Source organism: Podarcis melisellensis (genome assembly GCF_964234715.1).
Source record: "Podarcis melisellensis genome assembly, chromosome: 4".
Classification (NCBI taxonomy): Eukaryota; Metazoa; Chordata; class Lepidosauria; order Squamata; family Lacertidae; genus Podarcis; species Podarcis melisellensis.
Genome location: NC_138531.1, coordinates 27,469,616 through 27,490,976, shown reverse-complemented (window position 1 = coordinate 27,490,976; position 21,361 = coordinate 27,469,616). Strand labels below are relative to the sequence as shown.

The following is a 21,361-nucleotide window of genomic DNA, read 5'->3' as shown; positions in this document are numbered from 1 at the left end:
CTCGAAGTAGCCCCTTGTTCTCTTTAAGAATGCTACCTCAGAGGGCCCTTCCTGAATTTGGGAGAGTACTTTTTTGGGGAGCTGGGTGCTGCTGCTGCTACTTCAATGAGGAATCTTATTTGAGACCTGTTGAATTGGCAGGATACATCTCTCGATTTCTACCATAGATCAGCACCCCTAACTGAAGCCGCTTAGTCGCTAGCAGGAGTTGGACTGAGGTCATGGGTATATGAATGGAAGTGTCTCATAGACACTTTGAGTTGAAGGCACCTTTTCCACAGCCCTGTTAATTTTCTTTATATTTGCATGTAGCTCACAGTTGCTAGGAAGTACTTTTCATTTGTTCCAAGAGAATGAATCAGGCATTTCTAAACATTGTAGACCAGTCAGAGGATGTAATATTTTCTGTGGCATTTTAATGACTTTGTTTTTTTTAAAGCACACTTAAAATCCACATGTAAGCAATTCTATTTGGGATGCTCCATTATTAGTCACTATATATATACATTTTTTCTTCCTCATTTCCATCCCAAACACAAGTAACACAATAAACATCAAGGCTGCTTTTTAAATCTCTAGCTGAGAATTAGATGCAATGTTTTTTGACTCCTAAACGGTGTGAATGGTTGTCGTCTGAGAGACTGAATGTTGTGAGAGAGCTTGTCATGCAAAATGTTTTAAGCGTTATTAAAGTTTTAAGTTCCTTAAACCATTTTGGTTAAGGCGCCGCAAGAAGCCACTTACTACTGAGAGTAATTCCATAGACTCCGTCAAGAAGTCAGTTGTGGGATTTACCTGTAATTGCTAAATTTCATTAAATTTATGGGGTTAGAAGATTAACTCTGACAAGGTTTGCAGTTAAGGAATGCAGACTGTTACACCCACATATTTAATCGTTTTCTATCATTGCACCTGACTAATACTTCAATTAAGCTAGATCATCAATATTATTTTTTTTAAAAAAGTGTACAAAAACTTAATGGGAAAAGAACGTTTCACTGTTTTCCCAGCCACAACTCCTTCAGTTTTTGTGAATGATGGCAATGACAGCTGTTGGCAAGAGCAGCAGACACAATCAAGATGAGAAATAACTTTCAAATTAAAGACAGATTTGCAAATAAGCCTGCAGAAATTCCTGGCTCCCACTTGCTGCTAATTTGCTTGTCCATATACACATGGAAAATAAAGTGGATGTTTGATTTTCATTTATGTCACAAACGTACATTCCGACATTTATTCTTATATCCAGTCTTCGAAGCAGATGTCACATTTCAGTGCATTTCCTTTCCTTGGGGAATAGATGAATAAATAAATTGTGAATTGAAATTTAACATTCTGCCCCAGAAATGTGCATTCATCCTGATAAAGATGAATTTGAATTATCAAGGTGCAAACAAATAAAATGTTAAACTAGGTCTCGTTTTGATAGGTCATTAATATTGCTTAAAATTAAGGGCATGATGCAGCGAAAGCTAGGCGCTTTTAAATTCCATTGAACATCCAGTAATTTTAGGGATTTCCCCAGAAACAAGTTAATGTGAGTTTGTGCCCAATGAGTGCTAGTTATCATTTCTTTACAGTTCTGCTACATAACTTTTCAAACAAGTGAATATAATCATTGTAAAATCTGTAACAGCCTGGAAGCCAGGAAAAATATATATGCTGTGCCCCGCTCCCCACTCCAATGTGATTCCAACTTATTGACTGTTATCAATGCTTTACAGATAATATTCAGGTTGTTTATAAATTGTTGGGATGTATTTTAGGACAACTTAGGCCCCAAATACCTGAGAGATCACCTCCTTCCCTATCTCTGGGGTGGTAAGATCAGCAGAGGGGTTAGTTCTGCCACCCTTAGAAGTTGGAATGTATGTGACATGGAAGATGACATTCTGTGTGGTAGCCCCTCAATGTTGGAATTCCCAGCCTGCAGAGCTGCATTTGGCAATCTTTGGCAAATACTCAAGGCACACACCTCTTTACCCTGCCAGCAACTCCTCTCCTCGTGACAGGAGCGAACAAACCAATAATTATTATAATTCCCCTTCTTAACCAGAAAATTGTGTTTCATGGTTTCAGAACAAGTCGCGATATTATGCCAACTTGAAACCATGGCTTTTTATAGACTTATTTATTCCAAAGCTGTTGGCCATAGTTTCTACAGAGGACATGTGAGTGGCCGAATGGCTTGTTCTTCTCTCAGTCTTTTAAACCCGACATAGAGGGTTGCCCAAATGTGGGCAGTTTTTACAACCTATTCAGTAGAATGTGTTTACTTTAAATGCATATTTGCAGACTCGCAACAGCTGCTTCTGATTCATGATTTGGTTTTATTGATGGGCCTCATATTGTTGGAATATGTTAGCAGCAAAGCGCTGCTAACATATAGCGCGTAGCTATTTGTAGTCTTCTTTTGCACAATTATTTCACATTAAAATTGTGAATAATCACTCTGGGTTGGGGGTCTCCGTCTCCCTGCCCTGCCCTCAGTTAGTAGAATTCAAGGGGGGGAAGCCATTTGAGCCTCTTAACATTTTTCTTGTCTGGATGGAGTTTTATGTCTGTCCTGAATTCTATCTGATTCTTAAACCTAACTGATTGTGCCCTGTCTTCTGTCTATGTAGCACTTGTGCATCATTATAAAATATGTGGTGATGCATCACTTCAGGTCGCATCCAGTAGGGTTCCCTGGGAGCAGTGGGGCTGCCAAAGTTTCTCAGACAAAACAACAAAACAAAACTGGAAACCCCATTGCACCCATGGAAGTCTATTGCACCAGTGGAACATTGAATATGGCTCATTCGATGTGGCCTGATATGTTGCAGTTGCCAAATTTTGGTTGCGTAAGCATTCCTCTTTCTTGTCTTCAGTTTTTCTTCATTGAGAAACAATTACCGGAGGTAATATTTTAATTATGAAAATATATTGTGTAGTGCAAATCGCTTTGCATTGCATCTCAGCCTTTGCAGTAGTGCAAAGAATAAGCCTGCATGGATGCTGTATTCCATAACATCTATGGAAAGGCAGCTGGGTTCACTTGGAAGACGAAGCATGATGGAGAAGATGCAGCTGGCTTCTGATGTGGGAGGCAATGCATTCAGGGCATACTGCTTCCCCCTCTCCCTTGGCTAAAACATGCAAAGTAGTTGGGAAGAGTGGCATGTCCGTTTCAATACCATCCGTGCATACAGATAATCTGGGCGGGGTCTTTGTGCATTGATGGCCTATAGGGAAGCAAGTGGGATAAATGTATTGGGGGGGGGAGAGAGAGGAATGGGAGTACAGCAAGAGTAGCTTATCATCACCAGGCAACGTAGACCAGAACTTCATTGTTGATTTCCTGTTTCTAAATACTCTCATTTTTTTTCTTTTGTTTTACGCAGTCCCTTTTATGGAGAAGACTTCTACTGTGAAATTCCACGAAGTTTTCGTCATCTGTCATTTTACATTTTTGATAGAGATGTCTTCCGCAGGGATTCAATTATTGGTATGTGTTGTTGGTTTTCCCCCTGTTACTTCAGTTTTTAAATTCAATTATAACTTCCAAATTGTTCCCCGGCAGGAGCAGTTCTGTGCATTCTGACATTTCTTACATGTGGCAGTGAACATGACTAGGATTGTGAATTCTTTTTCTTTTTAGGGGTACAATGAATATTTTAGCATGCTGTTAATTATGGTCGAGTTTTAAGTAGCCTTGTGTGGGTTTAAAGAAAATTCTACATAATAGAGATAAAGAAGAAGAAAAGTGCATTCAAAACCAGGGTGTTCATGATTTTTTCTTATTTTGGTGTGACGTAAAAACAACTTTAAAACACCATTTTTAAAAAAATGAAAGAATTTACTTGAACATGCTATTAACTGCATGGTTTAAATTTATCTGTTAAGAAGGATAAAGGGATTAGTCAGCCCTGCTTATTGCTGAATGGATGCTTTGATTTTAAACTCTTGTTTTCATAAGCATAAACTTTCAGAATTGGTAATTGAAATATTTGATTCTCCTTACAGCTTAAATAAACGATAAATTCAGCTCTGTAATCATTGTGTGTTTTCATAGTAAAGCAATGCATGGGGGTGGTTGTGTGTGAACATTCTGCTTTGGCACTTGAGGAGCCTGTAAGATACCAAATTGGAGAGGGGGCGGAAGGCAGCAGGTATTGCAACATAAACTATAAAACAAAAGAAAAATCAGCATTCAGTATTCTGGAACAGGATGAAAGAGGTAAAAATGCATCGTGTCTAAAATTATTGCCATGACCAAGCATAATGAGTTAGTTTATAAGGGCCCATAAGTTCCTAATGTCAGATATAGGGTAATTTTTCAGTAGGAGCATCTTTAAAAATTGTTTCCCATTGTGTGAAATTTTGCAAAGGCTTCCTTTTCCCATCAAAATCAAAACCTGCCCTTACCGTCTAAGGAAGTTTTGTATTTATTGGGAAACCCAACACATTAACAGACAATTTGAGAACAGTGAAATATTCAGTGTCGCTTCATTGACTGTCAGCTGAGCTGCCTGTTTCCTCTCTGATCTCTTTGCCAACCCCCACCCCACCCCACCCAGTTTTATTGTGGTGTGGTATGCCTACTGAGGAATACAAAGTCAGACATGGAACCCCCAAACACAACTTGATCACATTTCCTGTACTCAGTGGCGTAGCGTGGGGGGTGCAGGGGGGGTCGGCCGCACCGGGCGTAACATATGGGGGTTAGGGTTAGGGGGCGCAAATCCACGGGTTAGGGGGTGCAAATTACTTGCCTTGCCCAGGGTGCTGACAACCCACACTACGCCACTGCCTGTGCTTAATCAACATAAGTGACAAATCCAAAAATTGAGAAGCTGGTCGGCAAACAGATAACAATGGATGACCCTGAATTTATGGTGCTATTTGTCAATATGCTTTCATTTTCCTGACAATGAAGACTGTTGATTTATAGAACAACATCAAATGTATATTTGTGTATTTGTTATGTGGAGTTTCAGATGCCTTCCTTAAGGAAGTAGTTCTGTCTTGAGGAAGTCACACCAGCATTTTGACAGCGATCAAATTGTGTAATGTATTGTTGCTTGGAGAAATGCCATTATTATTTCTTCATTATTTCAGGAAAATAGTTTGAAATGTGGCAATGTGTGAACCTCTTCCGGCTCCCTCCCGCTTTGTTTATGTCATGTTTTGACATTAATGACCAATAGCCAACTTTCGGAGTAGACTTGAATGGGAGAGCCATCACACACATTACATTATTATCATTTTAGCTTATGACAGAGTTATACTTTGTATGGTGAAGATTCTAGATTTATTTCCCAGAATCTGACGTATTATGTATTGGAACAGGGCAGGCATCTGCCTGAGTCGTGGAACACCATGCTGGAGAAGAGTGGATAGTAATGAGCTAGAACCCATTACTTACATCATAGGAGCCTACACAACATTAAAAACCTGAGTTAAAGGGACCCCTGACCATTTGGTCCAGTCGCGAACGACTCTGGGGTTGCGGCGCTCATCTCACTTTATTGGCTGAGGGAGCCAGCGTACAGCTTCCGGGTCATGTGGCCAGCATGACCAAGCCGCTTCTGGCGAATCAGAGCAGCGCACAGAAACACCGTTTACCTTCCCGCCGGAGTGGTACCTATTTATCTACTTGCACTTTGACATGCTTTCGAACTGCTAGGTTGGAGATAACATGCAAGCTTCAGGCACCTTCAAGCTGTTTCCTTCCTTCCTTTCCATGAGCCAGGAAACCATAGCTAACCATAGCTGCCCATTACATCTGAACTGCAAAACTATAGTTAATGGCTTGCAAGCAAGCCCAGAGAATGAAGCTGTGGTTTAAAATTGACTTCCATATTCTGGCTTTGTTTGGACGCCATTAACCATAGTTTCCCCCTTCATGTGTAATGGGGATCTATGATTAACTGTGGTGTCCTGAGTTGGTTCACTGCTCATGTGAACGGCTGAGCAGCGTGGCTTCATGTTGTTTCATATTAAACTGATGCATGTCTTGAGTCAAGTCAAGATTGGAACTTCTGAACTTGGCCATTGTGTTAGAACATAAAGAAAGAAAGATCTATATCATTCCTATGCATCGGAAAGTTACATGTGAATGTATTTTGAATGTCCCCTTATTAATCTGGTAAACTGCTCAAGATAAAATCTTAGAAAATAAAACTTAGATGTGTCAGGAAGGGATTTCAGAAGACCCTCAGGCCAAACCTAGAGATTAGCCAAATAACAGAATTCTCAGCAGGGCTGCAATAAACAGTTTGGCATCTGTGACCTTCAGTTGAAAACAGGAAACATGCTACATCATCTGATTGTTTAGCACTTCTCTGAAGGAATAAAGGAATCCTTATACTGGGTGTCCTTCATGTGACAGATATGCAATTATTTCTGGCCTAATTTACAAAGCAGAGAGACAAATTAGAATTTAAAGCTTTTATTCATGTTGGAAACTCCTAAGTCCAAACTTGAGACTTTTCTCTTCACCATAACTTTTAGACTGGCTTACGATAGAGCCTGGGTTCAATAGGATACTGCTTGTAGCAACTGCATTCTAAAGTGCTGGAAGACAGTGTTAAGTTGTGGGTGAACGTATCAGACGACACAGCGATTCTTCAAATAGCTCTTGTTTATTCACAGGCCAGGACAGAACTGAACTGAAGGGTTCAGCCAGCCTGCTTATATAGAGCTCCACTAGAATGCAACAGTAACCATTTTCTGTAACTATCCAATCACTGAACGTCACTTTCAATCCCTTATTTGCATATGTGGACCTGAACTATCTACAGTATCCCCCTGCTGGCCCAGGGTGAGAACTTCAGTACATAACACCCAGTATTGCCGGAAATCCACGGGCTGGTTTGCTTGGGTCAACCCTAGAGCCCAGTCATTGTAACTTGCAGACTCTGTGATAGCGCATTATGTCCTATGAGCATCTCAAAGGAGCTGATGCAGTGGCTGATCTATGAGAAAATAGCCATGTGATTCCCTTGTGAAATTCTACGAAATCCTGACAGCTTTGTGCATCCAAAAAGATACCTAGCAGAAATGCAGTTTCTGAAGGTATTATCACTGGGTATGTCTAACTACCATCCTAAACGGCTCAGGGCTGCAATACCTCAAGGACCGCCTCTTTCCATATGAACCTACCTGGACCCTGAGATCATCTTCTGAGGTCCTCCTTTGTGTGCCTCCTCCTCAACGGGCCTTCTCTGCAGTGGCTCCCCGTCTGTGGAATGCTCTCCCCAGGGAAGTTTGCCTGGTGCCTTCATTATACATCTTTAGGCATCAGGCAAAAATGTTCCTTTTTAACCAGGCCTTTGGTTGATCTGATTTACATCCTTTGCCTTTTTAAAATGTGTTTTTTTTTGGGGGGGGGAGCTATTGACTTGTTCTTTTTATTTTTATTATGTATTTTGTGGTTTTATATCTTGATTTCATTCTGTGAACTGCCCTGAGACCCCCAGGTATAGGGTGGTATATAAATTCTATTATTATTATTATTATTATTATTATTATTATTATTATTGTTGTTGTTGTTGTTGTTGTTGTTGTTGTTGTTGTTGTTGTTGTTGTTATTATTATTATTATTATTACTACTACTATTACTATTATTATTTCACTGCCATATAACCATATTATGCAGTCTCCCCTCCACCCTTTTTAATATGGACCCCTCAGATTGGATAGAACATTGCCCCATCTGCTAAAAAGAAAAAGCCATGTTCTTTTTGGCAAAAACAAATTTAAACTTAAAGTGTGTGGGGGGGGACCTGGCACAGCAAAAATTAAATAAACCCTGTCTAAACACGATCTTTGGTTTCAAGACCCTCTGAAATCTGTGATTTAAAAACAAGACGGAACACGCAAGGAAAGTAGAAGTCAGGAAGAAAGAAGGGTATTCTTTCAAGTGACATCCGTTCCACTTGGTTTTATGGTGAAAAGGTTATCTCAGATCAGCTATTGCAGGCAGGTTTCTTATCACATGAATGCAGTACTTGCCAATATAGATAGCATGGCCTGTCACTTGATAAGATTTGTCTGTTGACTTGGGTCCTGTGCTTTCGTAGGAAACCTATAGGAACTGAAAAGCTCATTGCTGCGTTTATAGATGCCTTGGTTCCACGTAAGAAAAATCCTAAGCTTGAGTGAGGCAGAACCTTCAATTGGACTAATAAATTTTCAAAATCGTGGAAGCGCCTGCTTTCGTTTTATACATGGAATTCTTCAGACATACTGTAGTTAAGTTTTTGTTTTATCATGCTAAGCTGGTTCTGTTTTTTCTTTTACCATTTCCCTTCCCGACAGTAGTAAAATGTAGATTCATTTACGGAAACGAATGATAAAGGAAAAGAAAATTAAGCACAGCATATCTGAATGCATAACTTTGCAGAGTGCTAAACCTGAAATTAACACCAAACAATCATGACCTGGGAATAGGTGGTGTCAATAGCAAGTTTATGCCTTTCCCCGCCAAAAATAAAATTTTCTTCAACTTAGTTCCCTATTCTGACATTTGGGCTAGGAAGCCCTGTCAATTAACTTTTTTAAAAACTTCCCTTTAAACTTTGCTTATATTATATATTAGAATCTTGAACAAATTTGTAATGAATTGTAACAGCATGGTTGATTAATTCTGTCAGTCAGGCTAGTACCATTAGATGGAAGTCAAGTCAGCAACAAAAAATGCTTCAGATTGAAATACTTTATTGTCATTTGTACAACTTGTATACAATGAGATTACACATTACACTCTTACAAATAAGAGTGTCTAAGTAAGTTTTAAAAGCAGGGAAAAACTTGCCAAATAACGAAATGTTTACTGTGTAGAGAGACCTGTAAGAAACAATCTGTGTTTAGGTTACCGTATTTTCCTGCGTATAAGGCGATATTTCCCCCCAAAGTTTAAAATTGGGGGTCGTCTTATACATGGAATGTTGCAATTAAATATATAATTAAATACATGCCGCCATCCATATTATTTTCCCCCAGCCTCCCCTCACTATTGGCCTCAGAACAAACCCTGGTCTGGTACTCCTCCCCCCAGCTGACCCTACTCCGGACACTGTCCCTTCCCCCAGCTGCCCCCTGGCTACCCAGACCCCCCATTCACTCAATCAGGCAGCTCTGGCAGTCACAGCTCCTCACAGCGGCAGGGTTCACCACGGGGCCTCCAGTGTCTGCCTGCCTCCTCCCACTCAGCCTCCGTACAGCTGGGGGGAGGCAGCGGGCAGACCGTTTGAGCCCAAGGGGCAGAGTGCAGTTCGTTCCCTTGGATGTTTGAGAGTGGAGTAGAAAGAAGCAGTTTGACTTCTGCAGCATACAAATTCCCTCTTAAAGGGTTCTTTAGCTATGATTCTTGCATTGCGGCACCAACCTGTTACCGGCACGCTCTTGCTGCCCTGCTCCGTACCAGCGCCAGTGCTGCTCCACTTCTTATCCTAATGCTGACTAAAAAAAAAAAAGGTACCCCTGACCATTAGGTCCACTCGCGGACGACTCTCGGGTTGCGCTCTCATCTCGCTCTATAGGCCGAGGGAGTCGGCGTACAGCTTCCGGGTCATGTGGCCAGCATGACTAAGCCGCTTCTGGCAAACCAGAGCAGCTCACGGAAACACCGTTTACCTTCCCACCGGAGTGGTACCTATTTATCTACTTGCACTTTGACATGCTTTCGAACTGCTAGGTTGGCAGGAGCTGGGACTAAACAACGGGAGCTCACCCCGTTGCGGGGATTCGAACCGCCGATCTTCCAATCGGCAAGCCCTCGGCTCTGTGGTTTAGACCACAGCGCCACCTGCGTCCCGATGCTGACTAGCCCCCCCCCCCAAAAAAAATTACCTACTGTAATTACGATACTAAATATATTGGTAAAGCTGTTCTGTTTGATGTTTAAATATACAGTACTAAATATACCGGTGTTTTGAATATTTAATAAAATATCAAATTTGTTCTGTTTTCTGTTTAAAATATTTATTTCTTGATTTTGTGCTAAAAAAAATAGCTTTTACATGGGGGCATCTTATACATGGAAAAATACAGTATGTCCTGTCCATAGAAGACTGGTGCAGTTGTTTTTCTGAACTGAACATTTCCCCTGAAATGTATATTGAGGTGCCTATATGTACTCAGCATGATATTTTATAATTTGATGTGTTTTCAGGAAAAGTAGCAATATTGAAAGAAGATTTGCAAAAGTACCATAACAGAGACACCTGGTTTCAGCTGCAACATGTTGATGCTGATTCAGAAGTACAGGTAAGATTATTTCTTTCATTGCTATATCATAAGCTGCCCAGTGATTGTGAGCTTAACAATTCAAATGGAATAGCTGTTGGATCCCTTTATTTTTTTAGTTGAGAACAGCAGGTAGGGGTTATTTGTATGGTGTCTCAAGTACTCTCTGCATAATAGCAGTTCTGTGCAGACTAGCTCCAAGAAGTTAATTTTATAAAATGTTGTAAGAAGCATATATTAATCTGGTAGTGGTATCTGCACAAACAACCATATTTCCTTCTGCGTGGAAAGAGGAAATCGTACAGTGCCTCTGATAACATTGTGTGCTTGCTTTTGTTAAATAGCTGCTGCAGCCTGCAACTAATCTTCATTATTATGTAGAATAATTTCCTTATTTAAAGCATTTCTTACTTGCTTTTCATTGCACGGCAATTTCAGAGCAGGTTGCAAGGAAAACAGTTTCAGATTCACAAGACAGTTACTATAAACAAGGCAGGTACATGATGAGCTGCCAACTTTAAAAAGACCAATACTGGTATTCCACCAGAAGAAGACTGGGCAAATAACCAGGGTCTTCATCTAAAAAGAACAGTTAGAAGCCATATCACGAAGGGGAAGAAGGGATTCTAAAACTGGGGCACCATAATTAAGAAGGCTCTCCCTTGCATATAGCAGACCTCAGCTACTGCCGTAAGAGTCTACTGCCAAGAGAGATCCCCTGGTAGACCTGACTCACCAGGCAGGTCTATACAGGAGAAGCCTCTTAACACACAAGTCTTCAACTGATGGGTTGGGACCCATAGCTGGGTCATGGCTTGATCCAAGGTGGGTCACAATAGGAGCACGACCACCTTGCAAATATATGGTAAAAGACTAAGGAATGGGTCCCCAAATGGTTAAAAGTGGGAGCTGGGTCTGAAAAGATTGAAGATACATATGGGGAACCTTTGGCCCTCCAGATGTTACATGTCTCATAGACCCCAGCAAGTATGGTCTATCATCAGGGGTGATGGAAGTTATAGCTCAGCCCTTTGGAGGGCCAAAGAGTCCCCACTCCTGCTCTAGGAGCACGTCCAGACTACCAGACCTGTGGCTTCAGAGGGAGCTCAACCCCATCCAGGACAGACAGCAGCCTCCTCAAGTCCCAGATCTGGGAACTACCTTTCCGCAGGGTCTTTGTCTTATCAGGATTCACTCTCACCAAACCAAGCATTGGTTCAAGACCTGCACAGCCTTGTCCGACTCTGTACAGAGAAATAGAGCCGGATATAACTGGTACACTGATGACCTCTCACTCCAAAGCCTGTAATGACTGGTCCGTCAGTTCCATATTATAGATGTTAAACATTGTTGGGGACAGAATTAAACCACAGTGGCACTCTACAGCCAAAAGGTCAAGAGACTGAGCAGGCATTGCCCAATGCCATCTTCTGGAAGTGTCGTTTTAGGTTGGAGTACAACCAGAGCAACACAGTGGTCCCTGCTCAAAATTGCAAGAACCTCTCTAGAAGCTGAAATTTTGAGGGGAAGTTCTAGGGAACTCCCCTCTTCCCCCTTATGTTACTCTTAAAGTGCCGTGTTTATTGGTGGCATTATGTAAATGAGTAACTACTAATCAGCTATGTAGGTTACTTGTTCAAAAAGGCTGTGAAAAGTGTGTGAGGGGGTAATTAGTGGTCTAAACCACTGAGCCTCTTGGGCTTTCCAATCAAAAGGTTGGTGGTTCAAATCCCCGCAATGGAGTGCTCTGTCCCAGCTTCTGCCAACCTAGCAGTTTGAAAGCACGCCAGGGCAAGGAGATAAATAGGTACCACTGTGGCGGGAAGGTAAACGGGCGTTTCCGTGTGCTCTGGTTTCCATCACAGCGTTCCATTGCACCAGAAGCAGTTTAGTCATGCTGGCCACATGACCCAGAAAGCTGTCTGTGGACAAACGCCTGCTCGCTTGGCCTGAAAGCGAGATGAGCGCCGTACCCCATAGTTGCCTTTGACTGGACTTAACCATCTGGGGGTCCTTTACCTTTACCTTTTTTCAGTACACATGAAATGATACTGGATATTGGCCTCAGATAATTTTAAGAGCAGTAGTTAAACACACACATGCTCATGCACGGGCACACACACAGACCCAGACTGTGCTAATGTTTGCTTCCTGTGGGAAATGCAGATTTCTCTCTATCATGTGGAGTGAGCCAATATTTATACAGCCCATGTCACTGTTGATATTTGCTGTACCATCTCAACATATTGAAGCTGTGGGAATTGTTTGTCCAGTGTTACTTTCCAGGAGACCGCTGGCTATTTATAACTCAAGCTCTTGTGTCTTGTCTCAAATGTTTTGTGTTTAAAATTCTAGTTAGGCTCCAAATCCTAATTATAAACGCAGTACTATTTCTGTGCTGTTTATCACTTCCTCTATTTTTTGCTTTGTAAAAACCCAACTTCTTGAAGCTACATTTGGAGCTCAGTGATAAGCGTTTACTTCGAGTGGAATAGTTTGTTCAGTGTTCTTGTCCATTATGTGTAAAGTGTGCTGGCCTATTTTCCTAACAGAAAAGTACAACTTTCTAGTACTGTTGAGTGGGATGCTTAAAGCAGGAGAAGATATATACTAAAATAAAATGCTAAATTTATATTTTCCTAAGAGTTTTTCTTTGTAAAGTAAATCTCATTCATGCAGTTGTGACGATTTGGTATCTATACCAAAGCAACAGCGCTGTACGACATCGTTGTTTAGTTGTTTAGTCGTGTCCGACTCTTCATGACCCCTTGGACCAGAGCACACCAGGCACTCCTGTCTTCCACTGCCTCCCGCAGTTTAGTCAAACTCATGTTGGTAGCTTCGGGAACACTGTCCAACCATCTCGTCCTGTGTCGTCCCCTTCTCCTTGTGCCCTCCATCTTTCCCAACATCAGGGTCTTTTCCAGGGAGTCTTCTCTTCTCATGAGATGGCCAAAGTATTGGAGCCTCAGCTTCAGGATCTGTCCTTCCAGTGAGCACTCACGGCTGATTTCCTTAAGAATGGATAGGTTTGATCTTCTTGCAGTCCATGGGACTCTCAAGAGTCTCCTCCAGCACCAAGTGCGACATTACTAGGACCTTAGACTCTGGGTTGACTGGATGCTTTAAGGGCTGAGCTGCAGGCAGCTGAAACAAAGTTGAGCCAAGTACTGGCAAGAAGACTTGGGGGGTTTCTAACAAGTTCCAAGCACAGTTTGTCAGAAGATCAAAGCATAGGGAGGACCATATTGTCCCACTGGTTCCTTCTTCATTGCAAAGGCTCTAAAAAGGGGGGCGGGAAGCAGGTGAAGGACAAGAGGGTGCTTAAACCTTCCCCTACCAGCTACATTCCCCTGAAATACCCCACAAGTTGCTTTTTTCCTCATGAGGTTCTGGGCCCATGTTTGGCAGACAAACTTCTTGCGTAGTAGGAAAAAGCTGGAGAAGATTTCCAGGGTGTCTGGGTAAGAGTTAGATAACCCTTTCTCTTATCCCTTTTCTGCTGTAAATTATCCTCTTCTTTGTCACATGTGACTGAAGTGGAACAGAGAGTTTGTCCCTTGGAATTGCTTCTTAGAATACATTGCCTGGTGTAACCTGCACCTAGAAGCAGGATACAGGGGAGGGTGGCAGGCAGAAACCAGCAGCCTTGGGTCAGAGGTAAAAGGAACCAAACGCTCGACAAAAGACATATACCTTACCCGGAAGCATTTACAACCACTTCAGAAAGGACCAATGGGCTGCTTGAAAGTGGAACCATGCACAAACCTTGAGCAAGAGTATTTGCCTCCTCTTCACACACACACCCATCCATTTTGTTCACCACCAGACACTGTGGTGTCACTAATGCCTGCTAAGTATATGATTCTGAAATTAATGCAAGGCCTGCTTGACATTCACTGAAATGAGAAAACGGTGCAAACAGAGATTAGCCATCGCTTGGGCTAATTCTTGCCACAGTAATTTTTACCCCCATCAGGATGGCTTCAGAGCTAGCATGTAACATACATCTAAAATTGATAGAGGCGGAATTTAGTGGACTAATGCATGCAATGTTTTTACTCAGGATTTCAGAACCCTAGGTTTCATATTAAAATATGTTTCAACACTCATGGCAGAAAACAAAAGTTTAAATTGGAACATGCTTTCTTGAAGTGACGGAACAAGGTAATTATGAGTTTCCCTGTAATTTCACATTAAACATTTTTAAAAAAATATCCCAGTTCCAACTCTACCATTCATGAACTGCTGCACCCATGCCCTTTGCTCCTCTCCCTTGCTGTGGGATGTCCCTGGCAAATAAAACCAGATTCTGAAAAATCCCCAGATAGGCATTAGTTCCACATGAAGTCATGGTTATAAATAGAATAATAGTTGGATGCATGACATGGTAAAAGTCCAGATTGATTAATTGGCCATGAGAAATAACAGATTCTGAACATTTTTTTTTCTTTGTGGCCTGAATTTTGTTATATACTTTATTGATTTTGGGAGCATTGCTCTCTCCAGTCTGACGTGAGGCAAATAATTTCACTCTCCCGCTTTGAGGTATCATGAAATCTACTGTTGTGAAGAGATTCAAACCACCAAAAAGCTTACAGTGGTACCTCAGGTTAAGTACTTAATTCATTCCAGAGGTCCGTACTTAACCTGAAGCACCACTTTAGCTAATGGGGCCTCCTGCTGCTGCTGTGCCGCCGAAGCACTGTTCTCATCCTGAAGCAAAGTTCTTAACCTGAAGCACTATTTCTGGGTTAGCGGAGTCTTTAACCTGAAGCGTATGTAACCTGAAGCGTATGTAACCTGAGGTACCACTGTATTTAGTTGAACAGGAGGAAAGACCTAGAGCGAAAAAAAGCCTTACCACGACTGAAAGCAGTAGATGAAACTGCAAGTTTAAAACAGTTCAAAAGCTGGCCCTCTCAATTTTTGCATTAGGTCATCCCTGCCAGGGACAGAGAGGAATGTGGAGGCTCCCCATAAGAGTTGGTAGAGAACCCCTCTGTTGAGCCACCATTCCTGGACATTCAAAATGAGAGTCAGGCCTTTGATTTCATGGCATGATCTTCCACACCTCTCCTAAAGGCCTCTGCAAGCTCTTTCTTGTCTACAGGCCTTGGCACAGAGACTGATCCCAAGGAAAGCAGGAGTAGAGCCATTCGCTGGGACAGAACAATCTTGTGGGTGGTTGGCTGGGACACGTATTCAAATCATTGGTTTGGCCATAGTTCTGCATGCCCAGAAGGGTCTGGCAGGGGATGGGAAGGCTCTGAAGCAGCTCCAAAGAAGTTAACGACAACATTCAGCAAGCCTTTTGCCTTATTTTCTTTAATGTTGTATATGCAACTCTCCTAGGAAACTACCCTATCAAAACAAGGTTCTGTAGCTTGCATGCTTTGGTGTTAAAATGTGCACATCTATGTTACTTTGATTATAGTCTATATCTCTGATTTGTATCTCATGTAGTCTCGCTTGTATGCTAAGAAATAACTGAAAACGGTGAGGGCTGTTTTAACGGAGAAATTATTTGGATCCTTTGCAGAATGGTGTGTTTAGGACCACTGTAAACCGTTTTTTTAAAAAATACACAGTGTCGGTATTGTTCAGTAGTTGCCGTAATAAGGCCTGTTCAGCTTATTTACATGTATCTAGCAGAGAGCTTATTTGAACCGAGTTAATCATTTGCAAAGGCCTTGTTGACTATAATGTAACCACAGATGATGTGAAAGTGAAAAAAGCTATTTCCGGGCCCCCGGGCCGTTACCCAACCAGGAAACAAAAGGGTGTAACCACTTTATCTAACAAACAATAGTTTTCATGTCTCTTGCTTTGTTAGTAGTAGGGTGTTAAGTGTGCATGTATCGTGGGCAAGAAGGTTTCTGAGATGTTGAAAACTAATGCAGTTTTTGAGTCTGGCATTTCAGTTTGGGGTGCAGCTTTAATGCTATAAGCTAAGGCATTCCTGTTTACTCAGTGCTGATCCTCTTCAACCCAAACAATTATGGGGCAATTCATATTAGCAGTAATGTTGGGAGGCTGTTTTCTAGCTTCAGTCAGGAATTGAACCCACTGCAACAAGTCTTGAAGGGATGACCTAAGTCCTGGTAGGTGATTTTCCTAGCTTGTGTGTCCCACTAGGGTCTGGCAAAGAGGGAACTGCAAGGTGACTGCAACACCAGCTAAGCAAACCTCCATGCTCCAGTTGACCAGAGTAGTCAGCTGATAACTCCCTGACCCCTATCTGGACTAGGCTTCCTGCTGGTCTGTGGAACAAAGAATTTAGTCTTGCTGCTTTCAGATTTCCTTCTGCCCCCTGCCTTTCCTCCTCTCACCCAGCAGTCAGGTCCTGACACCTTCGTCTTCCCAAACTGTACAGTGGGGCTGTAACTTGCATAAAGCAAAAAAGGACTATTGGTGTTGCCTGTTGGCTACATCCTGCTCCCCATTGTGGTTTTAGTAGTTTTCCTCCTTACCCAGACTCCCATGCTTGAGCCAAGAGACAGGCAGATATTAATGGTGGAATGAATAACATGGAAGGTGCTGCCAGAGTTGTCTCTATGCCCTATCTGCACTTTACATATAAAGCAGTATCCTACCACTTTAAACAGCCATGGTTCCCCCCCCCCAAGGAATTCTGGGAGCGGTAGTTCATTAAGGGTCTTGAGAGTTTTCAGGACACCCCTGTTACCCTCCCAAGCTACAATTCCCAGAGTTCCCTAGGAAGAAGGGGATAAACTCTTAAACAGGTAATTATAGCTTTGTGAGGGGAAGAGGGGTCTCCTAAAAGCTCTCAGCACCCTTAACAAACGACAGTTCCCAAGAATCTTGCAGGGAGCCATGACAGTTTAAAGTGGTATAATACCACTTTAAATATATAGTGAAGATGGAACCTATTACTGTTCTGACTGAGGTGAATGGGATTAAAAAGCTCACATAAGGGGAAGTAGCATAGATTCCTAACTGGAAGGGCATGGAAATGGGGGTTGGGCATGCTAAGACGCAGATGAAAAGATATTGGGAGAAGGGAGGCCCTTCACCTATCTCTACTCTCCAGTGAGCAATCTGATGGCTCATTGTGTGTTTTCTCTTAGGAAGCATCTTGGCAGCCATTTTTTTACTCAGGGTCAAGAGAGAGCAACTTCTTCTTCCTCCTACTCCTCCTCCTCCTCTTCTTCTTCCTTCATATTGCACCCCACATAGTATTGTATACAGTGGTACCTTGGGTTACATACGCTTCAGGTTACAGACTCCGCTAACCCAGAAATAGTACCTCAGGTTAAGAACTTTGCTTCAGAATGAGAACAGAAGTCGTGCTCTGGCGGCACGGCAGCAGCAGGCCCCATTAGCTAAAGTGTTGCTTCAGGTTAAGAACAGTTTCAGGTTAAGAACTGACCTCTGGAACGAATTAAGTACTTAACCCAAGGTACCACTGTAGTTGGAAGAGAACCCTAAGGATTATCTGCTCCAACCCTGTGGAATGCAGAAATCTCAACCCACCAAGTATTTGAAGGCAGGTGCCTCACAAAAGCTTCTACTGAGACATTAATTGTTCCCTCCCTTGTAAGAGTGGAGTCCAAGGCCTTAGCTGGTGCCAACAGTTCACTGCTTGAAACATATGTGTAGTTTCTTTGAACCAACAGTTTGCAAACGAACTTCAACAGTTGTCGTAGACCACAACTGAGATGATTGCCCCATGTCACTGCAGTATCTTTGTATGTCAACGCAGCACCATGGACCAAAGGAAACTCTCCTTTAACCACACAGCAATCGTCAGCTAAAGGCTAAACTGGAAGGGGTGGGGGAGTCTTATAATTTCTGTGGCTCAGCACAACAACTGTTGGATGAGAAGGATGCTGTTTGCAAGTCTAGTAACCGGATACATAGCCCTCCAACATTTCAGATGAAAATAACCACCCTATTTTCATACTTTCTGAGCCCCACCCTCTGCACAATTACACATCACTCGAAGGCTATTTACCACCTAGTTCTGTTCTGTGTCCATTTATTCAGCAGCACTCATGTGGCTTTGCAATGAGCACCTAGGATCAGAAACGGCATGTGAATATTCTTGGTTTCCTCCAGGTTGAAAGACTTGCTGTAGGTTCCAGGATCACCAAAATCCTTGAGCCAGCACTGAGCTGGATTGACAAAGCTTCTCCACTACTCTTGAGTTGCTGCAATGCCAAGGCAGATGTGGGGGAAAGGAGAATTGTACTGGAACTCAACAAAGTCTCCTATTATATTATTGTGGAGAAGCTAGTAAAATGTGGGCTATATGATGTTATTGCTAGGTAGATTTGTTGCTGTTTGACTGACCAAACCTAGAGAGTACTCCCCAATGCTTACTCATCAACCTGGGAAAGTGACTAGTGTTCAACATCTTTATAAAAGACTTGGATGAAGGAATTGAGGGGATGCTCATCAAATTGCAGGCAACACCAAACTGGGAGGGGTAGCTCTAATACCTCAGAAGATAGATTGAATCATGATTCATGAACAGACTGGAGAACTGGCCCGAACTTAACAAAATGAATTTCAATAAGGACAAATGTAAAGTTCTGCACTTAGGCAGGAATAATCAGGTGTACATATGGGAGACACCTGACTTGCCAGCACATGTTAAAAAAGATCTAGGGGGTCTTAGTAGACCACATGAGCCAGCATTGTGATGCAGCAAGGGAAGAACGCTAGTGCCCCTCTAAGCTGCATCAGCAGAAGTACAGTGCCCAGTTAACAGGAAGTAATAGTGCCACTCTCTTCTGCCTTGGCCAGTCTCCACCTGGAATACTGTGTCCAGGTTTGGGCACCACAGTGTAAGACAGATATCAACAAGCTGGAATGTGTGCGGAGGAGGGCAACCAAGATGATCAAGGGCCTGGAAACCAAGCCTTATGAGGAACTGTTGAGAGAGTTGCATATGTTTAGCCTGGAGAAGAGAAGACTGAGGCGATACGAGAGCTATCCTCAAATATCGAAAGGGCTGCTAGATGGAAGCTGGAGCAAACTTGCTTTCTGCTGCTCCAGAGGGCAGGACCCGAACCAGTGGATTCAAGTTACAAAAAAGGAGGCGAGAGAAACGAAATTCATTGCACTATGCAATGTAACCTATATTTTCCACGTGTCTTCAGGAACAAGAAAACCATGCAGCGCCTTATTTCATGGATTCGTGGTAGCAGTTGCATCATTGCAATAATGTCAGTAAAAATCAGTAGTACAGTACAGTGGTGCCCCGCAAGACGAACGCCTTGCAAGACGAAAAACCCGCTAGACGAAAGGGTTTTCCGTTTTGGAGGCGCTTCGCAAAATGAATTCCCCTACGGGGTTGCTTTGCAAGACGAAAAAAATCTTGCATCCCCCCGCGGGTTTTTTTCACTTTTTTCGCCCTTTTCTTAAGCCGCTAAGCCGCTTATCAGCTGTTCCTTGCTTAATAGCCTAAATAGCCTAAATAGCCTTGCTTCGCAAGACGAAAAAACCGCTATACGAAGAGAATCGCGGAACGGATTAATTTCGTCTTGCGAGGCACCACTGTATTACAGCTAATCCAAGCTCTTGAGGTTACTGTATCACAAGGCAGTAGTCATGAGGAAGAGTTTGCAGTACATGTGTAAAATTATCATTGTGCTTCCTTTCCTCTTCCATTCTTTCTTTAAACAACGCACCCCCTATCATTTATTTGGAACAGGGGGTCGTCTAGTCTAGTGTGTGCTTGCCTGGCTACGACAGTCAGTTCCTGGTTTTGCCCGGGGAGACTAATCACATGTGTTTCCAGGCAACACCTATTGGTTTCTTCACTTATTGTAATGCCCTTAAAAATAAATAAATGCCGAGCCTACCATAGCTTGAAGAGTCATTGATTTATCAGGGGCTCTGGCTAGTGGCGGGAATGAGGATGTAAGTTTTTTTTTGTGATTTCTCCCTTTGTCTTCCAGCACCTCATGTCACCTCCCACACTGTTCTGGAAGGTTCCCCAACTCTTCAAAACAGACTTTAAAGAAACGGGGGGCTGAAGGGGAAAATGGTTGTCTTCTGTTTCTGTGGATCCAAATCATTGTATGCATTTGATCCAGTCAGAATAGAATAGACTAAATGAACTATCCCAGACCTTGCGGTCTTCATCAGAGGCCCTTCTCTCTGTGTCCCACCTGAGGGAGGTGTGGAGGCTAGTCACATGAGAACAGGCTTTTTCATCTGTGGCTTTCCTTAGGGAGATGCACCTGGCACCATCTTTGTCTGTCTTCAGGCACATTTTGTTTACCCAGGCCTTTGGCTAATTGACATTGCCTCCTCAAGTAGTGAGTGGTCTTTTAGTGGGGTTGGTAAGACTTGTTCTAATTAACATGTTTCTGGATGAGCATTTTATGTATTATTTAATTAATTTTTTCTGGACTTGCATATCCTTGATGTGCTGTATGTTAAGTCATTTTGTATAAAGTGGTCAATTAATGTAATGAATAATTTTGACTTGATACATTTTACTTTGCTTTAAGTGTTGTAGATGTAATTTTGTTTAGTTCTTTCCCCTTTACTATCTTAAAGTGTATCTACATTTATATGATTCTGGTCTAGCTGATGACTGTTTATCTAGCTCTACATGTGCTTGAGATTGGGCCCATCAATCCAAAAATACACTTTTCATTTATAAATGTAAACACTTTTGGATGACCTGGTTATGAAGTAAATTTGCAAAGCAATCTGCTGTTCTCTAGTACTCTGGAGGCAGTTTGAATTAGAGCACCCATGAGAAAATTATTTAATGGTCCCTTGTGTTTTCCCTAAGGGCATAATTGTCATGGTTAGGAGCATGCTGTTTACACGGGAGTAGCATTTAGTGCATAACACATTATTGCAACAAGGATGCTTTTAAAGTACTGTAAATCCACACCTGGGTTCTGGAACTGGAAGTAACTGAGTATTTCAAGAATAATTATATTTATTCTTGTGATGCCATAGCACTTCAGTTGCCTTCAAGAGTATTATTATTGCATAAATACACTTGATTCTATTTAGAAAGCTGCAAGAAGGAATCACCACCCCAAGGCACAGTGCTTAGAGCAGTGTTTTTCAAACTTGGGCCCTTGGCTGTTGTTGGACTACAACTCCCATCATCCTTGACCAGTGGTCCTGCTAG

At 42.3% G+C, this 21,361-nt stretch overlaps 1 protein-coding gene across 1 annotated transcript in view; it reads left to right on the top strand.

The window, feature by feature from the left end:
• The window catches only part of RASA3 (RAS p21 protein activator 3), a 123,477-nt gene that overhangs the window by 52,882 nt on the left and 49,234 nt on the right, over window positions 1-21,361 (top strand). Inside the window, exons 3-4 of the mRNA XM_081907383.1 lie at window positions 3,384-3,487; window positions 10,160-10,254. Of these exons, the coding sequence (XP_081763509.1) occupies window positions 3,384-3,487; window positions 10,160-10,254 (199 nt within the window). The remainder of the gene's footprint in view (window positions 1-3,383; window positions 3,488-10,159; window positions 10,255-21,361) is intronic.